The 24,843-nt window shown below is 42.1% G+C and overlaps 1 protein-coding gene across 5 annotated transcripts in view; it reads right to left on the bottom strand.

The window, feature by feature from the left end:
* Positions 1-24,843, bottom strand: part of SPTBN1 (spectrin beta, non-erythrocytic 1) — a 184,551-nt gene that overhangs the window by 118,883 nt on the left and 40,825 nt on the right. For all 5 annotated transcript variants that reach the window (XM_074341141.1, XM_074341142.1, XM_074341137.1 and 2 more), the window contains exon 2: positions 13,552-13,746. In XM_074341141.1, the coding sequence (XP_074197242.1) occupies positions 13,552-13,699 (148 nt within the window). In that variant the 5' untranslated portion in view covers positions 13,700-13,746. The remainder of the gene's footprint in view (positions 1-13,551; positions 13,747-24,843) is intronic.

Below are 24,843 nucleotides of genomic sequence, written 5' to 3'. Positions count from 1 at the left end.
CGGCCACCAGTCCCTAGTCACAAATTCCCTACGTCCTGCAAGTCACAGTACAGTATTCCAGGAGGGAAACTGAGGCCAGCTTTTACACATTTCTAATGAACCATTAAATTATCAAACTCCAACTGTTGGCACCCACTTGAGGATAATGATAGCACTTAGGAAAACACAGGCTAAACACAAACTGACCTGGGCGTGGGTATCTCTTTAGAGATGCCCCCCTCTGCTAAGCACCTTTAGTATCCTGGGCACATAGAAGGCAAAGAGACAAAGAAGAGGTTCAGAAACACTGCAGTGACCTGAAGAAGGAGTAGACAAATAAAGAAATCTTAAGCTTTAGCTCTTCCAACCAAAAAGCATAAAACCCTCAGATCAAACCCGTGCAGCACAAAAGGAGGCAGGAGCCAAATCGAGAGTTTCGTGGAAGGATGTCTGATCCACCATGTAATGGTTTGTACCAGCTTCCAAACAATGCCCTAAACTTCCAAAAGCATCTCTATCAGTTAACGCTGAAGTAGGGAGACAGGATCCTGCAGGAATGAAAACTGAATGAAAATAACCTTGGTGGCAGAAAGACTCAACTCCAGACTGGAACAATCAGCTGGTCCTGCTACTGTTTACTAGGGCAAATACTTCAAAAGATATGCATCAAACTTTCAAAAGGAATTATCTTTTGGAATGGGGATCAGTTTGGGGAAACGGAAACAATCACTGTCAGCTTCTGCAGTGTTTTTTTTTTTCCTTTCCTTTTTTTTCTTTTATTTTTTTGCAATGCAATGCATTATTTTATATGTTCTAATGTAAATGTATTTGTAAACATAAAATGTAAATATATTTTAATGTAAAATTCTTAAATACATAGAGCTCATTTTTCAATGGGTATTATAGAAATTAGGGAGAAATTTTCCCTAAATGAGGTGATACTTAGTAGTTCTGACCACGAATGGGTTCTTCAGTCTGACAAAAGTCATAATCGTGATCTGCCTTCCATGAGGTGCTGTAGAGAATGCCGAAAGGAACACTACTCGGTGACACCGTCTTCAAGACGCTTAGCAACCAGCCAGGGAGAGAGTGTGCCTACACCCACCCTGAGCACACACATGAAACTAGTAAGACTCAGGGAGTAGGGCATGGAATAACAAGGGCCAAAGAAGTTTCTTGAGAAGGTCAGTGTGAGCCACACAGGCAAGAAGGCTCCATGGAGCAGCTGGGGCTCAAGCTGGAGACGTGGAGAGGGCTTGGGTTCCCGGAAGACTCACAGGGCAAGCCGACCGGTAACCAGCAATGCAGGGAGGGCCAGGGACCTGGCACATGGCCCAGCATCTCCCTGACTTCAGTCCATCTGTTTCTTACGATGCCTCCAAACACAGTCATGTGGCTAATAAAGCAATTTCACACACACATTTAAGAAATCAAAGGAGTCTGCAGAAATTTAAACCTGGATGGCAAAATTTTTATCAGCCTCACCCAGTAACAAAGGCCCATCACCCAATTATGCCACTACCTTATTCTGAAAATTCACAGGTTTGCAGGAAAGAGATAAAAAATTCCCTTGAAAATTATCCAATGATACTATAGAAGAGATAAAAATTGTGGAAAATGGACCTGTTTATCAACCAGAAAATGAAGAGACTAAGATTCAGGTTTGGGGGAAGTGTCACAGCACTTTTATGTAATACTGTCACCTCCACTGACTATATTACACATACAATCTATTTCCCCAAAATAGATTACATGCTCCCTTTTTGGGAAGAGCTCCGTGTGGTTCCAGGAGAGCTACCATGTTCTCACATCTCCCTCCACCCACACCACAGTTCACCAGCTCAGGAGTTGCTCCCTGACTAAAGCCTCATAAATTACAGCCTCCTTATCAAATAGCCCCAATGTTTCCAACTGGAACTAGAAACACAGGGCAAGTGGTGGACAGTAAAGTGCTGGGACAGACGGCAACCACAGTCCCCCTTATCTGGAAGACCACCTGCAGGGGCAGAGACAGAAGCTAAAATCAAGAGATTGAGAGACGGAAAACCTTAATTTCTGTTGTTCTGGGGCCTGTCTGCGCTCTGACTTTTCCTCAGATTGGCTGTTCAGCTCTTCCTTTGATCACACAAGATACACCGATATCTTTTCCCGAAAGCCCTAATATAAAGTACCTTTCCACCCAACCACACACAATTCTGCATTATTTCTAGTGGAGGCCAACCACAGATCCAACTGCCAGCTAAATCCCCTCTAAGCCGTGGATGGATGGGCTGGTATGTTTTATATCTATGGCTTTCTGCTCTTCCCCATGTTGTGGCTACCTCTTCTAGAAGTCATCATTTGTAAGTAACCAGTTAGTCGTGACCTGATATAAAAAGATCATCTGGGCCCTCAGAGCCCCATCTCCATACTCAACCTCACAGAGAGCTGAACTAGAAAAAGCCAGGATACTGGGTCAGTTAGTAATGAGGTCAAAAGAGAAACCACTGGCTGGAGGCAGAGTTGGAGCCACAGCACACCTAAGCCAAGTGGGAGCTGAGTTATGACAAGCAGACGCTAGCACTGAGGAGGCACTGCCCCCTCTGAACGGTGAAGAATGCCTCCAGCCCTACAGCAGCCTCCATCACTAATGGATTTCTGGGTCTCAAGTACCTGAAATTTTGCAATAACCTACCCCATGCCCCCACCACACCTGGATCTTTTTCATTCAGATACTCAAGTGAATCTCTGTTCCTGACAACCAGAAAGGACTAACCCCAAATAATTTTGGATGCAGGATTCTTGCCAGAGAAGCCAATCAGCAGACACAGACCAAATGCTTGTTACCTTGCTACCCAGAACCCTCCCACCGGATTACTATTTAATGTGATCATGTCACAACTACTGATGAATACACAGTTTAATAATCAAAACCATCTTCTTTCATCAACTTGGTGTCAAACATCAAAATGTAGTTTAAGAAACTATTTAACATCTACCCAGCATCAATTTCCTCTACAAATTAGAAAATTAAACTGAATAGTACTGCTAAAAATGGTAGTTAAATAAAAACCTTAGCTATCTGAATTGCATTGTTAATGTAAAACCTACTTTGTGACATTTTTAGTTTGCTCTCATTGTGGGACATGTTTATAAAGTCTTTACAAGACTATAAATGACCTGCATAAAAATTACACATTTTATTTTTACCTCCTTATATTTTCTTCTTTACCTGCTCTCACATCCACTTTGGTAGAAAACTGGCAAAAGAGTTAAATTGTGTAAGTGAATTTAATAGAAGGAACAAAGATGAATGACCATATGAGACAACCAAACACCCACCAGTAGGCTTTTCTGATGACCACATCCAGGTAAAGGAAAAAGTACTTAACTCTGTAGTACTTTCAGATGCCTACAATGGAGCTGCCATCTGCAACCAACAAATAAAATCACAGTATTATGCTGTTGGAAACTTTCATACAATTTTTTTCTGTTCTTCCTCACTTATCTGCCACTACTCCTTACATAAGAGAACAGAGGGAGAAATGAGGGACTGATACATGTGACAACGTGGATGAACCTAAAAAACATTAAGTGAAAGACACCAGTCACAACAGCCACATACTGTATGATTCCATTTAGATGAAGTGTCCAGAATAGGTGAATCCATCGTTAGAAACTAGATTAGTGGCTGCCTGGAGCTGGGGGGAGGTGGAAATGGGAAGTGACCACAAGTGTGTACGCAATTTCTTGTGGAGGTGATAAAAATGTTCTGGAATTAGTTTTTTTTTTTTTGGAATTAGTTTTGACTGTTGCACAACTTTGAGTATATTAAAAAAAAAAAACCCAAACCAAAAAAACCCACTGAATGTATGCTTTACAGGGATAAATTTTATGGTATGCAAACAGTATCTCAATAAAGCTGATACTTAAGAGACAGACAGATGATGGCAGGAGCTGCAGGGCATACATGCAGAGAGAGCCAGGAAAAGCAGAACTGACAAGGAAAAGCACAAATTTTTCCTCTTTTGTTTACATAGGCAGTCCCCAGCAAAAACAGGTCCTATTCCCTAAGTTCAATTATAAATCAACCATAAAATGTATGGGATTTTCCCATAGACACGGTGATTACAGTTACTCAAAAGTAAGAGAATGACTTAAGGAAACTGTTCTGGTGGGGTGAGGAGTTAAGACAAAGGCTAAGGTGCAGGAAAAGACGAGCAACAGGATGAGGAGGGAGACGTTCTCCTACATGACTGAGGAATGAGACGGGGGGCTCTAGAAAGAAAGCCGAGGGGCAGGAATGGGGGCTGGTTAGGAAGAGGGAATGGTGTGTGGTTAAGAGGTTTAATGAAGGAGAGAACTAGTAGGCTGGTTTTCCCAGCCAGATTACTCATCTCAGCTCCTAGGGGGTTGCAGCCATTGCTGAGGACAGAATTTGAGGACTACAAGGAAGGGTGGCAGGAATCGAAGCAGTAAGGAGACAGAGAGGGGAGAGAAACCTGAGGAAACTGGGCCAAAAAAAGAAAGAATTCCTGCAGTCCTGTGGTCAGGAAATTAATGAAGCCTTATGTATAAGAAAATAAACAGAGGGTATGATCCAGGATGACATGTAATGACCTAAACAGACTCTCTCTTGCACGAACCTCTTTGATATGAAATACTCGTTCAGATTCAGATTTCAAAAATGAGGGGTGGTGCATTCACTGTGCACTAGGGACCATGCCTCTCTCACAAATGAGCCCAAATAATGCTTAATTTAGGCAAAGAGTCTCAAGAGTGGATGAGGGAAAAGATGGGTAGCTATTAAATCTGTTAATCCTGACTATAAAAATCCACTCCATCATGCAAGGAGACTTTCCCTGGGGGCATAAAAGTGTTCCATCTGAACAGGCCAGTGAAGCATGTGAGTAAGAAAAGCTCTAGCTTAATTTTCAAGGAGTGAGTCCAAGCTTCAGGTGGTGTATCATCTTGAGAAGCCAAAAGCACTTTCTGTTTCACTGAAAGGGGTCCTCAAAGACCTGCAGCCTGGCCTCCTCTGTTCTGCTGCAGTGGAACTGGAAGCAGGCGTGCCAAGGTTCAAGCCCCAGTCTCTCTCTCCAAGTTCCAATGGTCTTTACATTACTCGACCCATCCTCTCAAAATGACTGGTTTTTCCCCTTTTGTGATCAATCCTCCCCTCAAAATCACTAAGAGCACTCACTGCCCATACTACTTCCTTGGCACTGGCATACAAGTTTAGTTCATGTTTCATGTAAACAGGTCTCTTCCTCCTAATTAGATCATTCCAGATCATGTTTTATACACCCCTTTGCATATTCAATAGCAAGCTGGCACCATGCTCTCACCAGAAGGAAGTCACATATCTTGCATATATTTATTTCTTCGTGTATTCGCCTTGGCAGAGGGGACTGACTGATTAACAGTCGTATTCTGGGAAGTTTCTAAGTAAAACCATCATATTACAGGAGATCTTAAAAAGTATGAAGCCAATATCTAAACCACCTAATTGAAACTCATGACTATAGGTAGAAAAGACAGTAAGACAGCTCTCAAAAAACGTAAACTGAAAAATCTTTTACAGTTTTAAAATAAGTTTTCCTCCATTTAGGTGTAGGTCCATCTATTTAGGGATTAAGTAAAAAAATTTAGGTATATAATTTTAATACCTTGAAATTTGCAGTCAACTGGCAGAAAGTGATGGCAAGTTCTGTTCTATTTCTCAGTGTATAAAATCCAGTTCTTTTCCTCCTAAGAAAACCCTGGGCCTAAAGTATTTTATCTGTAAGTGCACAATTTTTTTTTTTTAGGATATACTTTTGAAGTGTCCCCACTAATTTTAATTAGCACTAGAGAGCTAACTTAGGCACCCAAGAAATTTTCTGCCCTCCTGGAGGTTACAAATCAAAAGGCCCAAACAAGTATAGGGGCTGGGGCAGGGGGACCTCAATCACCTCCTGGAGAAGGACCCACCCAGACAGGGGCTATAATGACGGCAGGGATTACAGCAAGAATGTGTTCCTCCTGCCAGGAGACAGCTCTAAACTCAGTTCGGGCAGGATTAAGCCTTCTTAGGTGTTGAGATATCAAAACATAACTGTGACCTACCTACTGGGGGAAAGGGCAGACTAATATTTTAAAGGAGAGATGAAAGTTGATTTTCACTTTGGTGAGAATATTCAAGGATAATAAGATCTGAATATCAAGTGAGAACACTCAGGACATGTCTCAGGAAAAGTATTTCTCAAAGTGTATCATATGCATTAAGAAATGCAGATTCGTGTGCTCTCCCACGGTAGTGAATCTCAAACTTCTTGGTGGGGAGGGAATAGATTGGAATATGCATTTTTATACAAGTGCACTATTAAGTCTTCTGCATCCAAAAATAGTGCTTGAGAACAGCACCGAAGTCTTCAGCTGAAAGGGCAGAGTGCAGACGCAGAAGATCTGTCTTTGATGCTACTTTGCATCCATTTAATGAAAGTTTAGTGCCGGAAAGTGCACACACATAAAAAAGTATTTATTTTAAAAATAATGACTCAATTGATGGGTTATTCTTCATCAGAATTTAAACCCACATTTAGCCAAGTGGCCAACTACTACTTCACAACTCTACCCAAGACTAAATCTGTGATGAGTATTTTAAAGCCCACATTTGTTCAGCAGGCTCTATAAAGTTTTAACCAATAAAAACGTCTGTGTGAAGGCTCTAGAGATGCACTGTTCAAACCAGCAGCTACTGGCCACATGGGACTAAAAATGACCACACGAAATACACACTAGATTTTAAAGATTTAGTATAAAATATGTACAGTATCTCATTTATAATAACGTTTCACACTGATTACATGTTGACAGTATTTTAGATAGTCTGATTAACTGATGTACCTTCCTTAGAAAATTTAAAATCACATATGGCTAGTATTATATTTCCTCCAGACAGCACTGATCTGACATTTAAAGTAAATCACTGCTTTAGCTGATTAAATACTCCACCAAAATTCTTGGTCATTCAAGTGCCTATGTTTAAAGGGAATCTGACCTACACATATAGCCACTAATAACTGTTATTTACTGCATCCATGTAATGTAAAAGATACAATTAGGTGCTTTCACCTCATTTTCCTATGTCTCTCAGCTGTCCTTCAATCTCCCATAACCATATAAACTCAAGGTCAATTTCTTTTGCTATGTCCATAGCTTAGCTGAAAGGCTCTTTTGCAAAATTTTAGTTCATAAATGCTGGTGAGTAACAACTCCCACAGTAATTCTGTTTATAATTTCTGTCATTTTTAAATGTTCATTCATACACAGGCTTTCTCCTACCATCTCTAGGCCACTGTTTTGGGGGAAAATTAATCAAAACTTGTGAATGTTAGATGTTAAGAGGTTTTTATGCTTTTTTTCCTAATTACAGAATAGCTCAGATTTATTTCAGGAAAAATTCAAATACAGGTAATAAAAAAGTAAAGCCACTTATAAAGACACTCAGAATATTTTGGTACACAGACTTAATTTTTTAAATTCACTGTGAGTGTTGATATAAAGATATTAATTCTAAATACTTTATCAGTATTTTCAAGCTAAATGTTGCACTTTTTAAAAGACCACTTTTCCTACTTCTCTAATTTGTGTTGATCCCACAAAATATAACCTAAACCATAAATACACATCCCCTGTAAAAAGAAAACGTTTACCTTTTACATTTCTTTAAAAGGTTACAGTTTTTTTAATATGTCAGTTTCAGGTGTAGAGCAACAGAACTCAACAACTGTATACACTACAAAGTGATCACCAGCAAAGGTCTAGTTACCATTCATTCACTACCGGGTCAAGCCCCCTCACCCCTTCACACCCACCCCACCCCCTGCCTCCCTTTGCTTCTGATAACCACTAATCTGATCTCTGTATCTGGGACTTTGTTTCTGGTTTATTTTGTTTGTTCGGTTTTTGTTTTGTTTTGTTTTAGATTCCACATATGAGTAAAATCACATTCTATTTCGTCTTTCCATCTGACTTTTTTCACTTAGCATCATAATACCTTCAAGGACCATCCATCTCATTGAAAAGGACAGGATTTCATTCTTTTTAAGGCTGAGTAGTAAATTCCATTGTGCATGTATATCACATCTTCTAGTTTTGTTAAACTAGAAGTTTAAAAACATTAAAGTTTTATGTTTTGTTTTTATTTTTTACAAAATTCTGGTTTCGAAAAAAAAGTCCAGTTTATCGTGAATCACTGTCTTCACCACCACATGGTCCACACTGCTGCGGCAACGTCGTCAGAGGCCAGGAATGCAGGTATGCCCTCGCAGGATGCAGTAACCAGTTACAGAACGCAAATAGTCACTGCACAGCGCTCTTGCCTTGGGGAATGGGCAGGGTGATCGCTTCACTACACAACATGATGGATCAAAGCTCTTCTCATCTTCGTTTCGAATTGTAAATGGTAGCACATTCAATTTTAGGCATAAATACGTATCTCACCAGCCTTACACACATAAAAATTTTGAATACGTGGCAATAGTCAATATTAACGCTGTTTTTGAAAGTTCAAAGTCTTGAACTTTTCACCAGCTAAAGATTCGAGAGACAGGGATCCCTCTTCACCTAACTTGCATGAGGTGGAACCTTCAGATGAAGGATTTCTCTACTTTGGAAAAAGCTGCTGTTTCCAGTCCCACCAGTCTCCCATGAAGACAGGAGAATTCAGTTCCCTGCGCATCCACCTGTGTTTCCCGCTTATGTTTCTGACCAATAAGGAGCAGAAGGGGTGATGAGTAACAAGACAGGAATCGGGCAAATTTTCAAGCCAAAAAGTTTAAGGAAAATGGAGAGATTCAACACTCACTGGGCAATGGAACTGAACCAACTCCAGACTCTTTCTTGTTTATGATGATAAACTGACACTTGATAAGTGACTACAGGTCAGGTTTCTAGACTTAAAAAAAACAGACACGTCACACACCATACCAGAGAAGCCATCTCCCTCATGAAATAGCCTACTGAGTCTGTTACTCCAACACGAAATGGGTGTCCTAGAATTCAATTCAATTCTGACCCTAACTGACCAGAGTCAGCACAGACTCCACGGCTAAGGGCTCAGCCCCACAAGACTGCTCCCACTTTCAGACACCACGCTCCTGCTCTGGGCTCTGTACTTCTGACTGACTGGCTCTTAATGCAGGCGTTCCCATGACCACCTCGCCTCAGGTTCGATAATTTGCTGCAGCAACTCACAGAACTCAGAAGAACACTTTACTTATGTTTGCCAGTTTATCATAAAGGTTAGAACTCAGGAACGCCAAGAGGTGTGCAGAACTCCCGCACCCTCTCAGGGAGCACCACTCTCCGAGAATACTGATGTGTTCCCCAACCCAGAAGCTCTCAAAATCTTGTTGTTGAGGGGTTTTTATGAAGGTTTCATTTGTAGGCATAACTGATTGAATCATTGGCCATTGGTGATTGAACTTAACCTCCAGTACCACCTGTCTCACCGGAGGTCGATGGGCAGGGCTAAAAGTTCCCACCTTCTAAACCACCTGGTGGGCAGCCCCGTCCTAAGGCTATCTATCTAGACGTCTCACCCTAAGTCACCTCCTTAGCATAAATCCAGGTATGGTGAAGTGGCTTTTTATGAATAACAAAAGACACTTGTTAATTCTAAGGATTTTAGGAACTCTGCCCAGGAACAAGGACAAAGACCAAATTTATTCTTCTTACACCACACTGAGTTAAAAGCAGTTCCCAAAGATGAAGAGAATGAAAGCAAGTAAAACTGAAATTAAGAATGATTTTTACAGTTCACAGGAAGAAAAAAAATGTATATATATATATCAGCCTAGTAATAAAGGATCTATAAATTGGGTAAAAATTAGTAGCAAGTAGTTTACCTAGCCTACTTCCTTAGAGATACAGACATTTAAAGCCACTTAGTAAAGGACACAACACTAAGTGGTGGTTACACTATCAATAAAAGATACACTGCACTGCAAAAAGATGAATTCCTGCATGACAGTCTTTTGTAAATTGCCTCAAAATTCAGGCAGCCGTCTAGGGAAGACTAGACAGGTAGAGCACCCTAGAGGGCCACAGAAAACTTGATGTGTACATTTCTACTGCTCCAACCCATAAGTTCCTGCTTCTAAACATGCTTTTGGAACAGAAACCCTACAACAGCACTCCCTTACGCTGAGCCTATCACTAAACCACTTCCTTATAAGGTAACAGAAGCTATCTCCCTTTCCTCAAAATCAGGTGGCCAGCCTTCCACATCATGCCCACATAAAGTGTATCTTTTAAGCTAACTCTGTTCAGTTTGATATTCTAATTCTCCCTAGACTTTAGCTGGGTCTGGATGAAATGGTCTTAAGACACCCAATGAAGCAGACCTGATGACCATCAACAGACTACACCAGTCTCAAAATGTGATGCCCCAGACCAGCGCATCAGCACCACCTGGGAACCTGTCAGAAACATAAATTATCAAGTACCATCCTGAACCTACTGAATCAGAAACTCAGGGGAAAGGGGGCACCATCTGTGCTTTAACAAAACCTCCAGGTGACTCTGAAGCCCACTCAAATTCTAGAACCATGGTTCTAGACACTGCTGGCTGACCTATTATCAGCATAAAAGGTTTCTTAGCGCAGAGTTTTTGAGTTTTTGGGTTTTTTTTTTTTTGTCCCACAGAACTGGGAAGTCAGGTAATAAGATAATTTCTTCCACTAAACAGACAGTTTTCCTGCTGTCTTCTGGATTCACTCAAAGCCATTCTTTTTTCTCCCCCACATTATTTATCCTAGAAGCAGCAAGTTTTCTTTACAATAACTTCTCATGGTTACTCATGGCCTTTTCCAGGCCACAGGATGCATTCCTGAGTTCTAAAGATCTTTTTAACATGTCTGAATTACCCATTATCAATACTCTACACCAACGAGCTTTGCATCATTTTATATTTAACTGAATAAATACTTAGTATACACTCTAGACCCAGTCTGCATTCAGCCACTTATCAGCAGTGTGATCTTGGGCAAGCTACTTAATCTCTCTGTGCCTCAGTTTCCTCATCTGTACACTGTAGATAATTATCTCCCCCATACTGTTGTTATGAGATTAACCGTTAATATACACAATGTGTTTAGAACAGTGCCTGGCACTCAGTAAGTACTATATTGAGTATTCACTATTATTATCATACCTACAATTGTTCAGGGACCTGGATAACATAGAGGGAACGGCATCTTAGGAAGCGTAGGGACAACTGATCAATGCTAAGGACAGCTGGAGATCTCCTCCGGAACTACAGAACAGACGCAAAGAGCAGGGAGCTGCTCTGCAGTTCACATGGAAAATTCTCCTTAAAAGGGAGCTAATACAGTTGACCCTTGAACATCATAGGGGTTAGAGACACCAATCCTCTACAGAGTTCAAAGCCATGGTGTTCAAGGGTCAACTGTACCTGGTATTCTGGAACCAGAACGTAAGTGACTCATGACCAAAGATAATCAGCCACTAATACACTGGTCTAAAGGCTCAAGTGAATACTCAAGAAAAAGAGGTAAGAGATTAAAGTACAAGTCAATCCACTAGCACAAGACTGGACCATGGTTTCCATAAAGTTCAATGTTAATGAATAAGCCAGAAAATAAAGCTCCAATTCTGGAGTGACTATCTGGTTAATCATTCATTTATGCCCTCAAATCAGGCAAACTCAAGAAAGATACTTAAAACCACCAGAAACAAATGATCCTCAGGCAGCTGAACAATTTTCCTATGGCATTTAGTTGGCTGCATCCCAATATCCATTTCCTTCTTCCTCCTTCCGGTTAGATTCCAAGTTTTCTAGCCAAGCAAGTTGTTTGGGTGGGACTGACCCCTCACCACCCCCCCTCCCCAAACCCCTGCACTCCAAGATGCATCCTGATTAGCTGGTGTCACTCAGCATAGCCTCTTCCCACTCAGTGCAGAGAGGGTCTGAAAGAGGCATGTGGCCCCAGCACAATCAGTCAAGGCAGTGAGGCTGGTCCCAGGGCCATGGTGGGAGTACAGCACTGGGGAGGTGGAGGTGCTCTTTTCTGCTGGATGTCCTTATGGTCAGATCTGGACCTGGGGCAGCCATCCCGGGACTCCAGGATCCCAGGAGCCTACCTGAGAGTGGAGTCCACACCAGCAAGTAAAGCCCAAAAGTGGAGAGAAAGAAACTGGATCCTTGGCACACCATTTAAGCCCGGAGTAAGTCTGGTTTAAAGGCTGAATTGGTCTACTATTCTGTCATTTCTCTTTGTCATTTAAACCACTTTGGGTTAGGTTTCCTTTTGCTTACAATCAAGAGAACTCTAAACAATGCACGCCTCATCATCAGATTACACTGTAAAGATCACAAAAAAGTGAGCTATCTTCACAATGAACAGTCAACTTACCTGTTTAAGTTACACCCTCAATTTACTTGTCATAATTAAACATAGTAGGGAAAATTTTTTCTTTTCTCACTTGGAAATATTTTATTTGAAATCTCAAAGTACAGAGGCAAGATTTGAATAAATTCCACATTGCCCCTTGGTTTACACAGGTTCAATACTGCTGAGTTTTCACTGAGATGGAATGCCTTCCTGATCTTCAGGGCAATTTCAGGACAAAACACTCCCCAGCCCATCTAGGCCATGGTAAAAGTGTGCTCCAAGTATTCAACGACAACAAGGGAGTAAGAAATCACAATGTAAGAATGCGTTCCTGTTCACTTTATCAATGGCAAATTTACCTGTTATATTGCATTAAATGTGCCCTCACCAGATTAAGCTATTTTCAGATCTAAAACCCTTATATGTGATACTGACCTTGGTCACTCAAAGTAAGTACTGTAACAGGTCGAGTTAATTCATATAACCTAAGTACACAGGTTAATCAGTACACAGTTGACCCTTGAACAACATGAGTTTGAACTGTGCAGGTACACTTTTACATGGATTTTTTTCAATAAATCCATATATGTACAGTAAATGTATTTTCTCTCCCTTACGATTTTTCTTAGTAACATTTTCTTTTCTCTAGCTTACCTTATGGTAAGAATGCCAGTATATAATACATACACATACACCAGTATATAACACATATAACTGACAATACATGTTCATCAACTGTGTATGTTAGAAACAAGGCTTCTGGTCAACAGTAGACTATTAGTAGTTATGTTCTGGGGGAGGGGAGTCAAAAATTATATGTGGATTTTTGACTGTGAGGAGGCTGGCACCCCTAACCCCAGCATAGTCCAAGGGTCAACTATATTTTTGCATAAGGTATAGTACACTTCAATATTCTAAACTGTAACATGTGTCAAAAATAAAAGTATTCTTACAAATCTAGGCCAGCTCTTTCTGAACTGCTATAAAACCACCCTGTACTCTGAATCATTTTGGCCTTGGCACTGACAGTTCCCCCAGTACGGAACTGGCCACCTTATGAAACGGTCAGCTTGCTCTGGTGGGACACGTTCAAGTAGGGGGGAGCTGATCTTATAGTGGGGACAGGGTGGATGATTTTAAGGGGCCTGTAAGGCTCCCCGGGCGTCTGCGGTGGGGCGTGAGGGAGACTGACCGGCCAGAGCCTTGATGCGTGACCGCTCAAAGAGCCGCGCTGAGCTGTTCTCGTTGTCCCAGTCGTCCACGTCCCAGCGGTTGTTGACATCGCTGTACTGCTGCTGGATCTCAATGTTGTCGTAGTCTGTGGCTACTGTGGTCGTCATCTTGGACTGTCTCAGCTGCTCCTCCACATCAGCTCCTTCTTAGAGGTCTGTGAGAAAGAGAAGGAAAACCCTGTTTAGAGGTCTAAGCGTGTAGATTCCCAAGAAACCCATGGGGACAAAGGTGGGCAGAAGGAAACACAATTCCTACATGCCAAGAGAAGGCCTCTGGAGGCAACCACAGCTCGTTTTCAGCTTCAGCACTGCCTCATGACATGTGTGTGACTTTGGCTAAGGGACCTGACATCTCTGAGCCTCAGTTTCCCCAGTCATTAAAGGGGGAAGGTACTCTACAGGTTGTCGACAAGATGGAAGGAGATGATGGGTGCCCAACAAAGGGTGGGTTCCTTCCTTCTTTCTAAAGCTTAAATTATGCAGTTTTAAAGCTTCATTAGAGCTGGATGAATATCTACCTTGGGCTTCCAAATGAACTAATTTATTTCTATTGTATGTCACCATAAACTACAAACCTTTAGCTTCTCCTGGAAATTCATAAAATGTGATATGAGAGAACAGATCATTGTTATCAAAACATCTTATTTACATATCAGAGAACTGATGCCCCAGACTAAATGAATAATAAATGTATGGCACCAAGGACAGGACTGCTGTTTAGCGATGCTAAATAATGACCCAGTAATGACTGCAATTATGTATATGGCTGTTATTGCATATTTCTACTACCAACCCCAATACCCATACCTCAGGGACCCTCCCAGGGCCAGTGTTTTACAGAGATACATGAGAAACTAGAACTTTGGCCTCAACTTTTGGCCCACTGCCATCTTTAGTTGATCACAGTGCCCTCACAGAAGTAAGAGAAATATATTTAGCTTTACATACATAGTTTCTCCCTTCAATACAGCTATTATTTACTCATGGAACCAAAATGTACTGCAGACCTACTACACATTCAGCACTGTTCCAGATGCTCGGGATAACAGTAAATAAGACAAGGACCCAGATCTAGTGAAGCTTACGTCCTAGTAGGAAGAGCTGGACGAAAAGCACACAAAAAAAGGCAAGATAGTTGAAAGAAAATAAAATGAAACTGGCCTGATGTGGTAGTGAGTGATCAGCGATACTGTATTATAACCGTTTTGCTGCACACCTGAAACTAATATTGTAAATCAATCACACTTCAATTAAAAAAAAAATACTGCATTAGACACCTCATAGCTGCGAAGGGGCTAGACTCAATCATCCTCACCATAAAAGAGAAAGGATGACTATGTAAAGTGACGGAGGTGTTGGCTAACACTGCAGTGGCAATCATACTGCAACACTTAAAAGTATCAAACCGCATATCCTTAACCCTGAACTTACAAAATACTAGCTGTCGGTTATCTCTCCATTTAAAAACAGAAGAGAAAAGATGAGTGAGTGACTATTTTAGATCTGGTGGTCAGGGAACACCTGATCTCAGTGATCCTGTCATACTTAGATCAAGAGAAATAACATTCCAGGCAAAGGAAACAGCTCGTGTAAAGGCCCCGCGGGGAGAAGAGCAGGGCCTGGGGGAGGAACGAGGAGCTCAGTGTGGCTGGAGTCTGGTGGGCAGGGAGACAGGCAGGAGGAGGCTGGAAAGGCAGGTGGGCCAGACCACGAAGGGCTGTTAGCCTAAGTGTGATGGGAGCCACAGCAGGATTCTGACCTAACAACTGACATCACCGGATGTATATTTTTAAAAGATCAACCCTGGTGCCGTGTGAAAGACAGCTTCAAGAAGGTAAGGAGGTGCGCTGAATTCTTATTGGTGTGGTTAAGTTTCTGCACATTCTATAGACAAAGCTGTCTGAGTAAATTAAAAAGAGGAGAAGGAGGAAAAAGAAAGATGCACACATCCCCCTCAGTGGCAGGACGATGTCCCGAGGGAAAGGATGTTTGTCATCTCCCCTCCCACCCTCTCCCACCTGCTCCATCTTAAGATTCAAAAATTAATGATAAGATTCTGAACGTAGATGCTCATTTCACGAAAACCTCATTCAGCGAGCACAAAGAAGGTGGGCACAGACCAGAGTCAGCAGCCTAATCACTAGAGCTCGTGCACCAACAAGACCAGACACCGTCCAGCAACCACAGAGCGACCACCCAAGCTGACATCTTCCCCTCACCAATGTCACCAAACAAAAAAGCCAACAAAGCCACATACTCAGAAAAGAAACATTTCTCTTAACGTGCTTCAAAATGTAGCTTTTCTCAAGTCCCAGCACAGAACCACACGTGGCACATGGAACCAGGATTCCGTGGTCAGTAAGTTAAGCTGAAACAAACGAGCTGTACCTCAGAGTGTTATAATCAGTGACACCAGCACAGATCTGCCCCCTATTGTCATTAGCTGTTTTCCCATAAGCTATCCGAGAACGCCACCAACACATCCTCTGTGTTCCTGCGGAGGAAGCAGTGCGTCCACCTCACAACTGAGCCACACAGCTGTCTCTCACAAAGTCACCCACTTTGCTCAAACAGGAACATCTTGGATGGGAGTAAAATCCTGGATTTCCACCAGGTGGACATGATAAACATCAACAACATGAAGTTATCAGAAGATTCATTTTAACATCTTCATTAGCAATGTATTTTAGAAATTTTATAATAACACCAAAACAATTCAGACAGCTAAGCCAGTAAGTATATTCTAGTAAAGGATCTTACAGTTGCCTTTTACATTCAGAGTCATAACCCCTTCAGGAAAAAAAAAATCAATATTGCTGTGTACCATTTGACCTTGGAGATGGTTCATTTTTATGACTCTATCAAATCCACAGACTTCTATAACATTCAGCCTTATAAGAGGCCATCTCTAGGGGGAAAGAATGTGAAAATGGTATTAACTCCAAATTGCTGAAAGTACACAAAGTGTGATTTACACCAGCTCAAGGTGAAATCTAAACACCACGTACCTCTTTCCAGATTTGTTCTGGCTATTTGGTGCCACCTGCTGACCAATGAGAACCAGCCACACCACATCCCGCAGGGCAGCTACCAACCTGTGCTCCAACACCCTCACCCCCGACTCTGCTTAAATAAGCCCAGCTACAACCCCACGAATTTCTCTTCCAACCCTGACTTAGCCCCCAAATCATTGGCTGCTTTCCACAAATTTCTCAACAAGCAAGTGTTAATCCTTGACTTAAGTTTAAAATAACTCATTCAGAGAATGTAAGCACATTTTTTCTAAGTATCTTTCTTTAAAGGTGTTCTTTAGTAACATCATTGTTCCTCAAAGTAAAGAGGTGACTGGAAGCTAAAGTTCCTATAAGTCTCTATACAAAAGTAATATCAGCTATAAGCTATTCTTTTTACTTCATTGTTTCACTGGAGTGTCTAGAACTTGCATATCAGGGCCATTTTTTTTCTTCAATAGTCTCTGTCCTAAGCCAATATCCTCACCAAGCAGTGAAATTTCATAATGATGGAATTACTATTTCTTTAATTTTCAGGGAAATGTCAAAGAAAACACCCCACACCCCACCAGGGCCATAGTGAAAGGGTGCTCCCTAGTTTCAACAGCAATAAGACAGGAACGTGAGGGTGAGGAAACAGTCAGCATCAAGGAACGAGCATGGAGGAGTGTGCCCGAGGCATGGGGATTCCAGAAAGCGCAGGGGCTACAGACATCACTGCCTCTGACCCACTTCCACCAGGGGCCGTGCCAGCTGCCAGGGCAGTTTACATCACACATGCAGCTGCCCCCACGAGGTTATCTGCAAAGGGCTAGATTTCCCCAAGGCACTATCAGCCCTCGATCCCAAGGGCCAGTGAAGTAATCTGTCCTTAAATGTCTGTGGGAAGACCAGGAGGAGAGAAGAGAGGAGGGCTGGCCATCTTGGAACTTCGCCTTGGTGGGTCCACCACTGGGAAAGCTTGAGAAGCCTTGTATGGCTGGCCTGAGTAAGACGGTCTCCTCTCCAGAGAAGTGTTCGCACTGCCTCCACGTGCTCAGTGAGGACCCGAATTCTCACATGATCACCACCAGCAGGAAATGATCCTGAATGAACAACAATCAGTCGTATCCCAGATGGGATATGAGTTATACCCATGCTTTCTGTGGCTAGATTCAGGGAAGATGAATAAACGTGCTTCCCTGCCCTTCTCCATCTGAACTATGTGTGCATGTGTCTCAAAATAAGGAATAAGTTAAAAAAAATAATGATAAAGCCAAGGTGAACCCCCTGCACCACGGTACTCTTCTCTAATCCTCTCTCCTTCTCCAATTCCTATGAACTGGAATTCTCTAAAAATACACAGATACTCCAAAAGCTTTTTCACTTTCTGCTTCATTACAAAGACAATCAAAGACAGAAACAGACGAGGAGACTTCTGTCACAGATCTACAGGGCAGAGAGGTTCCTCCGCTCGGGCATGTGCCTCCAGAAGGTGACAGCGTCAGGAGAGAAACTGAAGCATCACCACCCTCAGTCTGAGGAGTTAGTTCTTAGTTCTCTTCACTGATTAAATTCTGAAAGTCAGTACCCAGCAAAGCCCAGAGGGAAAACACTTCACCCGTCTAATTTCCCTGTCATGCAGGGAGTAGATAAATACACAGGTTTTTGTCCTTTAGAGTTCATCTCCAAGCTTCCTTCCACCGCCCTCTTGTCACTCTATGAAACCTCCCTGGGTCAGGTTCCCCACCACCCTATGCTGACAACAGTCCCTGGACAGCTACGGGCAGGGTCTCTGAAGGATCACCAAGTCGGTGTCTACAACTGAACCCCTAAGTGCCCCCTCCAAACCCTCTTTCTCCCCTGTCACTCCCTCATTTCTCCCAGTCACCTCAGCTAGGAACCTTGAGGTCATCCTTCATTTCTCTCTCCTCCCATATTCAGGCCCCAAGGTTGCTCACACCTCCTGAAAATCTCATAGCTCAGCTCAAGCCATAGTTCCTTATTCCAGTGCCCCACCTCTAATTGTAACCCCTCATCCACTTCCCTACACTGTCGCCGGAGGGACTTTTCTAACATGTAATCCTCATCACTTTATTCCACCCATGCCCATGCCTTCGGAATAATAAATGCCCACGCCTTCAGAATAATGCCCAGAACCCTTTGAAGAGAAGTAAGAACCTTGGCGAGGGGCCCTGCCCAGCTGTCCGGCCTGGTCCCAACATTCTTGTCCTAAACCCTGTAGCTCCTGAAGGAAACTCAAGCGCTGGTCTCACCTCCAAAACTACGACCTAGAACAGCTGTCTGCTCTTCCCACAAGCCCAGCTGAGGTGTCACTTCACCCAGGAAGCCACCCCAATCACTCCACCACCACCTGGTCTGACCTGGACGTGAGACAGCCTGCGTATGCCTCCCTCCTAGACCCCGTATACACCTCTGCCCGACTCCTTACCACAAGGCTGTTTCCTAGTTACAAAACTTCTACTCACTCATCATCAACAGGCCCCATGCTCTTCAGGTGGTGTCCCCATCCACTGTCTTTGTATTTCTCCACTCCTACCGGGGTGTGTGGAAACAGTGGGTGCCCATGAAATATGTATGGACCGGCTGGGGGGTGGGTGCATGGGAGACTAACAGGTGGAGGACTGGAAGGTGAGGCCGCAGGAGCAATGTCACTTCAAGCTACCACTCTGGTTCCATCTCTGTCAGCCGTGAAATCCAAAACGCATGCCCTTCTGAGCTACAGAGACCTGCTGGGCACTCTGCCTCCCAGGCAGACACACTTTTAGATCAGGCTGCTAATGGACAAGAACATACATTTAATTAGGTGCTTCTCTAAGTACGTATTAGAATGTATTGCTTCCTTTCTAATTTACCTTTTACCCATGAAAACTATGTTTTGTCCAAACTATCAGATATCCAAGAGTAAAGCAAGGAACAGAGAAGAAACAGAATGTTTACTGGCGCTACACACATGCACAAACACAGCCTTCATTAGCACCCAATATTAAATAAAGGCTCAAATACATAAAAAAGGAAAAGGTGACCAACATGCGCCAACCCCTTCTGAGGAGGAAAACCATATGCTAAGAATTACTTCAAGAGAACACTTCTTTGCACCAAAGAACTGGAATTTCATATACCATGGGCCCCACTCATCCTGTCGCTGATACAAAAATTCACACTGGGCTACCCGCCCCTTGCCTTAACGTACGTACTTGAGGGAAACAGTGATGATTTAGCCATCTTCTGCCTGCAACATTCAAACACTAAAAGCACTCATTATAAGCCTTCTGCTACAGGCTGAATGTCCGTGCCCCCCCAAATCCACATGTTAACTCCTAATGCCCAACGTGATGGTACATGCAGAGGGGCCTCTGGGAGGTGATGAGGTCAGGAAGGCAGAGCCCTCATGATGAGGACTAGTGTCCTTACAGAGAAGACCTCAGCGTGTAACCTCACTCCCCCAACCGCGTGAGGACGCAACAGGAAGGCGGCTGTCTGTGAACCAGGAAGCAGGCCCTCACCACACACCAAATCCGCCAGCATCTTGACTGTGGACTTTCCAGCCTCCAGAACTGTGAGAAATAAATGTTGTTTAGACACGACCCAGTCTATGGTATTTTGTAATCGCAGCTCATAGGGACAAAGACACCTTCATTCCCAAGTTTCAGAAATCACCTCTTTCCCACACAGATGAGATGCCACTGGAAGGCCGGTCCTAATTTTCTAAACCAAGTTCTAGGGACAAATTTTATGTCTCAACATGGGCAGGATAAATCAGGCTCTACTACCTGGAGGAGCAAAACTAACCCTTACTACAAAGAAAATTAATTATTTTAAAAGATTCAGTAGTATGAAATACACCGACTATAACTCACTTTATTTTAAAACAACCTATAAAAAGATTCCATCCCTATGGCTTAAGAACATATTGTTATTATACAGTATGACCAAGAATACACTTCTACAAGGAAAAATATAATGTAAGTGGAAAAATAGGGCATCTCCTTGACCCTCCACTTTACAGAGTAAACTGCACAACAAAGAGTGATTTATAAACAGATTTATTATTTGAGTGCCTTAGATGAAAGGAGAACTTGATGCATTGCATAGAATTTTCTCTTCATGTACAATTTGTACATTAAAATTTCAAATAAAGTACCTTCTTTTCCCTGCTTATATATGACACATCTCATACTATCTAGATTCTAAATATAAATTTGCAAGCCCTAAAATTTTTTCAAACTAGCTTTATTTCAAAAATAGATCTAGAGGAGGGTCACCTTTTCCAGTATGTACCTATAAGCCTCAAAATCACCTAATTTGAACCAAACAAAAACATTTAAAAATTATGCCTGTTAAATACAAGACTACCCTTATGTACTTGGCAGATAAAGGAGATTCTTGTTTTTGTTCTACCTACAGAAAAAAGCAATTAAAATTAAAATCATTAACTCAACGCAGACCTAATGCCATGGTTTTATGGCCTATGTGGGGTTTCTCAGCCCCAATAAATAACCACTTTGGTCTTATCTTTCCTTCTAGATAATTTGAAGTTACATTAGGATGTAGATCTAATGGTACTGCTGCAAAAATGCCAATCCTGAATTTCAGTGAGTTTGACATTTCACTGCCTCATTCTTTGTGAAATTTCATAAGGCATGAGCGCCTGAACCACAGAGGAGCAATAATGTGCTATTTGGAAGCTGACTTTTACTCCTAGAACAGTTCAGTGCCAAAATTCTCTTCAAATCTATGAAGTGAAAATGCCTATCTCAATTTCCTGGAACAAGGATCAAATGAAAGGAATATGTAAAATCACGATGAAAAGCAACACTACATGAAATGATGGATCAGGCACACACACAGATACACACACACAGCTCCACGAGGGCAGAGACCCTCTGTGTTCTGTTCATCTTTATACCACCACCACCAGCCAAGTGCTTAAACCACAGCACATGCTCAAAAACAAGTGCTAAATAAAATGGCAGGCAGGTAGGAGTGGTGTTACCACAGAGCATTCTAACTGAAACACAATGCTTCTTTCTGCCTAAATAATATGTATCCTAGAGCAGGATAAACTGTAGTTGTTTCGTAAGGGGCAACCGTCCCCTCACCCAGATTCATTAAGCAAAGGATGAATTTTTGTCAGAAATTTATTTTCAACCAGCAAAATAAGAAAGGTCATATCTGGATAGGAATGGAGTAATAATTTCAAATTTCACAATCTCATTTGGGATAAATAAACTATTTTAATATGTAATATTTTGAGAATCACCCCCTTTGCAAAATGACTTAAACCCTAGGCTTATCTAACAATATATGAATTTCCAAAGGTTTAAATATTATTAAATTGTCTCAAAGAGTAGTTCAAACAGCTCTCATTTCTTAGATTTCAACAGCAAGTCCTTCCCTTTTGCAGGGTTGGTAAATGTTTCCCAAACTATTTAGAAATCTGTAACCTTCCAGATAAACAAAATGAGTAGAAGTTGGCCTTTGATACTTGAAAAGGAGAAGTGACATCAATCCCAGAGAAAGCATTCAAATAAGTACCAGTTTAACATGATCAAATCTCTATTACCAAAATCTGTTTAAACCTGATCAATGTGAAAAAAAAAAACTAAAAAAACAAAAACAAAACCCACAGTTTAACAATATATACACACTGGAATCTATTAGAATTCTGCACATTACTGTTTATAAACCTGATTCCAAAGGTGCTCGGTATTAAACTTGGTAACAATGGTCTGTCAAAGTAAATGTGGAGATTCACTTTGGCTTTCCATAATATTTAGATACTGATACACAAGAAAAATGAGCCACGGTGTTTAAAACACTGCCGTAAGTTTAGGATCAGAGAGGAGCTCTCTGATACAGAACTACGAGCATGCATTCACCATAGGTGACCAGACACTAGCACACACACACCTACCACACGGCTGGACCATAATCCAACCACGCAGACAACCCAACACTCCAAACTTCACAGAAAGACACAGGATCAGGCACGGCCTATCCAAATTTGCTTGGCTCCCACTCTATTGCTCAAATTACTTCAAAATGAAAATAAGGTCTTAGCTGGTGAAGCCCTCATTCAGGTGCAAGAGCAAAGGAGCAACAAGGACATACCGTACAGCACAGGGAATTACAGCCACTATCTTGTGATAACCTATTATGGTGTATAACATGCAAAGATAACTGAACCAATAGGCTATATACCTGAAACTAACATAATAAACATAACATATACTTCAAAATAATAATTAAAATTTTTTAATTAAAAAAAATAGAGCAAAGGAAGTCAGCAACTTTTCTTGTTCCCTTAACAGGGGGATACAGGTTTAAAAGAATACCAACTAAAGCATCCAGACCACTCTAAATTTCTTTAAAAGCTCCCTGGTGATGTGGTTTTGGAAACTGTATCTTTGAACCCCTTGCTGGACCAAATTCAAGCCTGTACTTTCATCTCCTAGCAGCCTGTTACTATTAATAAACCAGTTTTCTACTTCCCAGAATAGCTACAACATAACATGCGCTTTGTTTTTCCTTCCTCCAAATACTTTCCAAGAAGTTAGCTGCTTCTCTTGTCAAATTCAGCAACAGAATTAAGCAACAGAATTAAGAATGAACAGGATGGTAAGGCAGTTTAGAGAACTGGAGGGGATCAAGTTCGGTTAGCATGCAATAATGCGCAGATTGGGGGCTGAATCTTCAGTGGTGTCCCAGTGAACTCTAACGCTGTCTTCCGTGTCATGAAACACCAATTCCAAACCCAAAAGTATTCTGTAATTAGGAGGGCTCTCTAATCTCATTCACAATGGAGCTGCACTCTCTTAATAATCTGTCACTTTAAAGATAGGGACAACAGACAAACAAGAACCAGACTGGCCTAAACATGACTTTCTCCAGGAAGGCTCTTCTGAAGCCCCAGCCGAGGGCCTCCTGTCACATGCTCTTGGAATCTTCTCTTCCCGGCATCTACCAAAAGTGTTTAAATAATTACCTGAGTAATTGTTAAATGACTGTCTCGCCTTATTTAGCATTTCTCTCTTTTTCAGCCATGTATCCTTAGATATAATGCCTAGCACATAATAGACAATAGGTAAGCATTTAACAAATAAAGTTTATACTTAAAAATGTCTAATTTTCCAACGGCTTTTTTTATAAGCACTCTCCCTACCAAAGCAGCTGTATCAAGAAGAAAATTTTTCCAGTTTATCCACTAGTAAATTTGTTCAAGTGAAAGCTATAAATAGTAAAAATCAAACAAACAAAACTGAAATAAACCCTTAAATGATTAAGAATGATCTACATTTTAAAAAAAATTTTTTTTACTATACTTGCCACATCAGAATTTTTAATTTCCCACAACGGACCAAAGGTGCTGACTTGAAGATGAAAGGTGGTGGGGCAAGTTCACAATCCAGTGCCCAGGCTAGCCAACGCTTTCCTCCTGACCTCGGAAAGCACACTCAGCACCATGGAGCACCCTGGACCACGAAGAGACTCAAAACTGTCCAAGAACACATCGAGTCCCACATTTAGATTTTTTAAGAGGTACCTAAAATTACAGGGAATAATAGCCACTATAATGAATATAGTGGCTATACCGAAGTCAGCTTCTGCAAAGCAATGCAAAGAGAACATGGGAAGCTCAACATGAAGCCCCAGCAGGAGGCAGTGCAATTGTAGGCAGCCTCCTTGTGAGAGATGAAGTCATCACTCAGGGTACAGACTAACTCAAGAGTGTCCGGAAGGGGGCAGCCAGGCTGTAAGCAGCTTGGGAGTCCTGGCCCAGGACTTAGGACCCCCTTAGGGGGAAAAAGTCTTAAAGGCATACCAGACAACAATCTTTAAGTAGCTTCAGGAGCGAGCCCTCCTGTGGGTACTGGCACGAACTCCTTGGCAGGCAGCGAGCAATAAATTCATAGTGATTCAGGGTTAGAAAGAGCTTTCTAGCAACTAGAGCTCTCCAAAAATGCAGAGGGCTGGCTGGAGAGCAAGGGAGCTCACCAGCATCACCAGGGGTTCCCGAACCCAGGGTAGGGAAGGACCATCTGACAGGGCAGCCACAGGGGGATGGAGTGCTGGGTGCAAAGCAGGGCTGCAGGAATTCCAAGATCCCTGCCAACTAACAGGCCTCTGCGATCTGGTTAACCACAACGCGTTCACCACTCTTCTCATCAGCACACCGCAGTAATACTACAGTACTCACAACTTGGTTCCCACTGTATGCACAGTACACCAGAAGAATGG

This window comes from Camelus bactrianus, chromosome 15 (genome assembly GCF_048773025.1).
Source record: "Camelus bactrianus isolate YW-2024 breed Bactrian camel chromosome 15, ASM4877302v1, whole genome shotgun sequence".
NCBI lineage: Eukaryota > Metazoa > Chordata > Mammalia > Artiodactyla > Camelidae > Camelus > Camelus bactrianus.
This window is presented reverse-complemented; position numbering and strand designations above follow the sequence as displayed.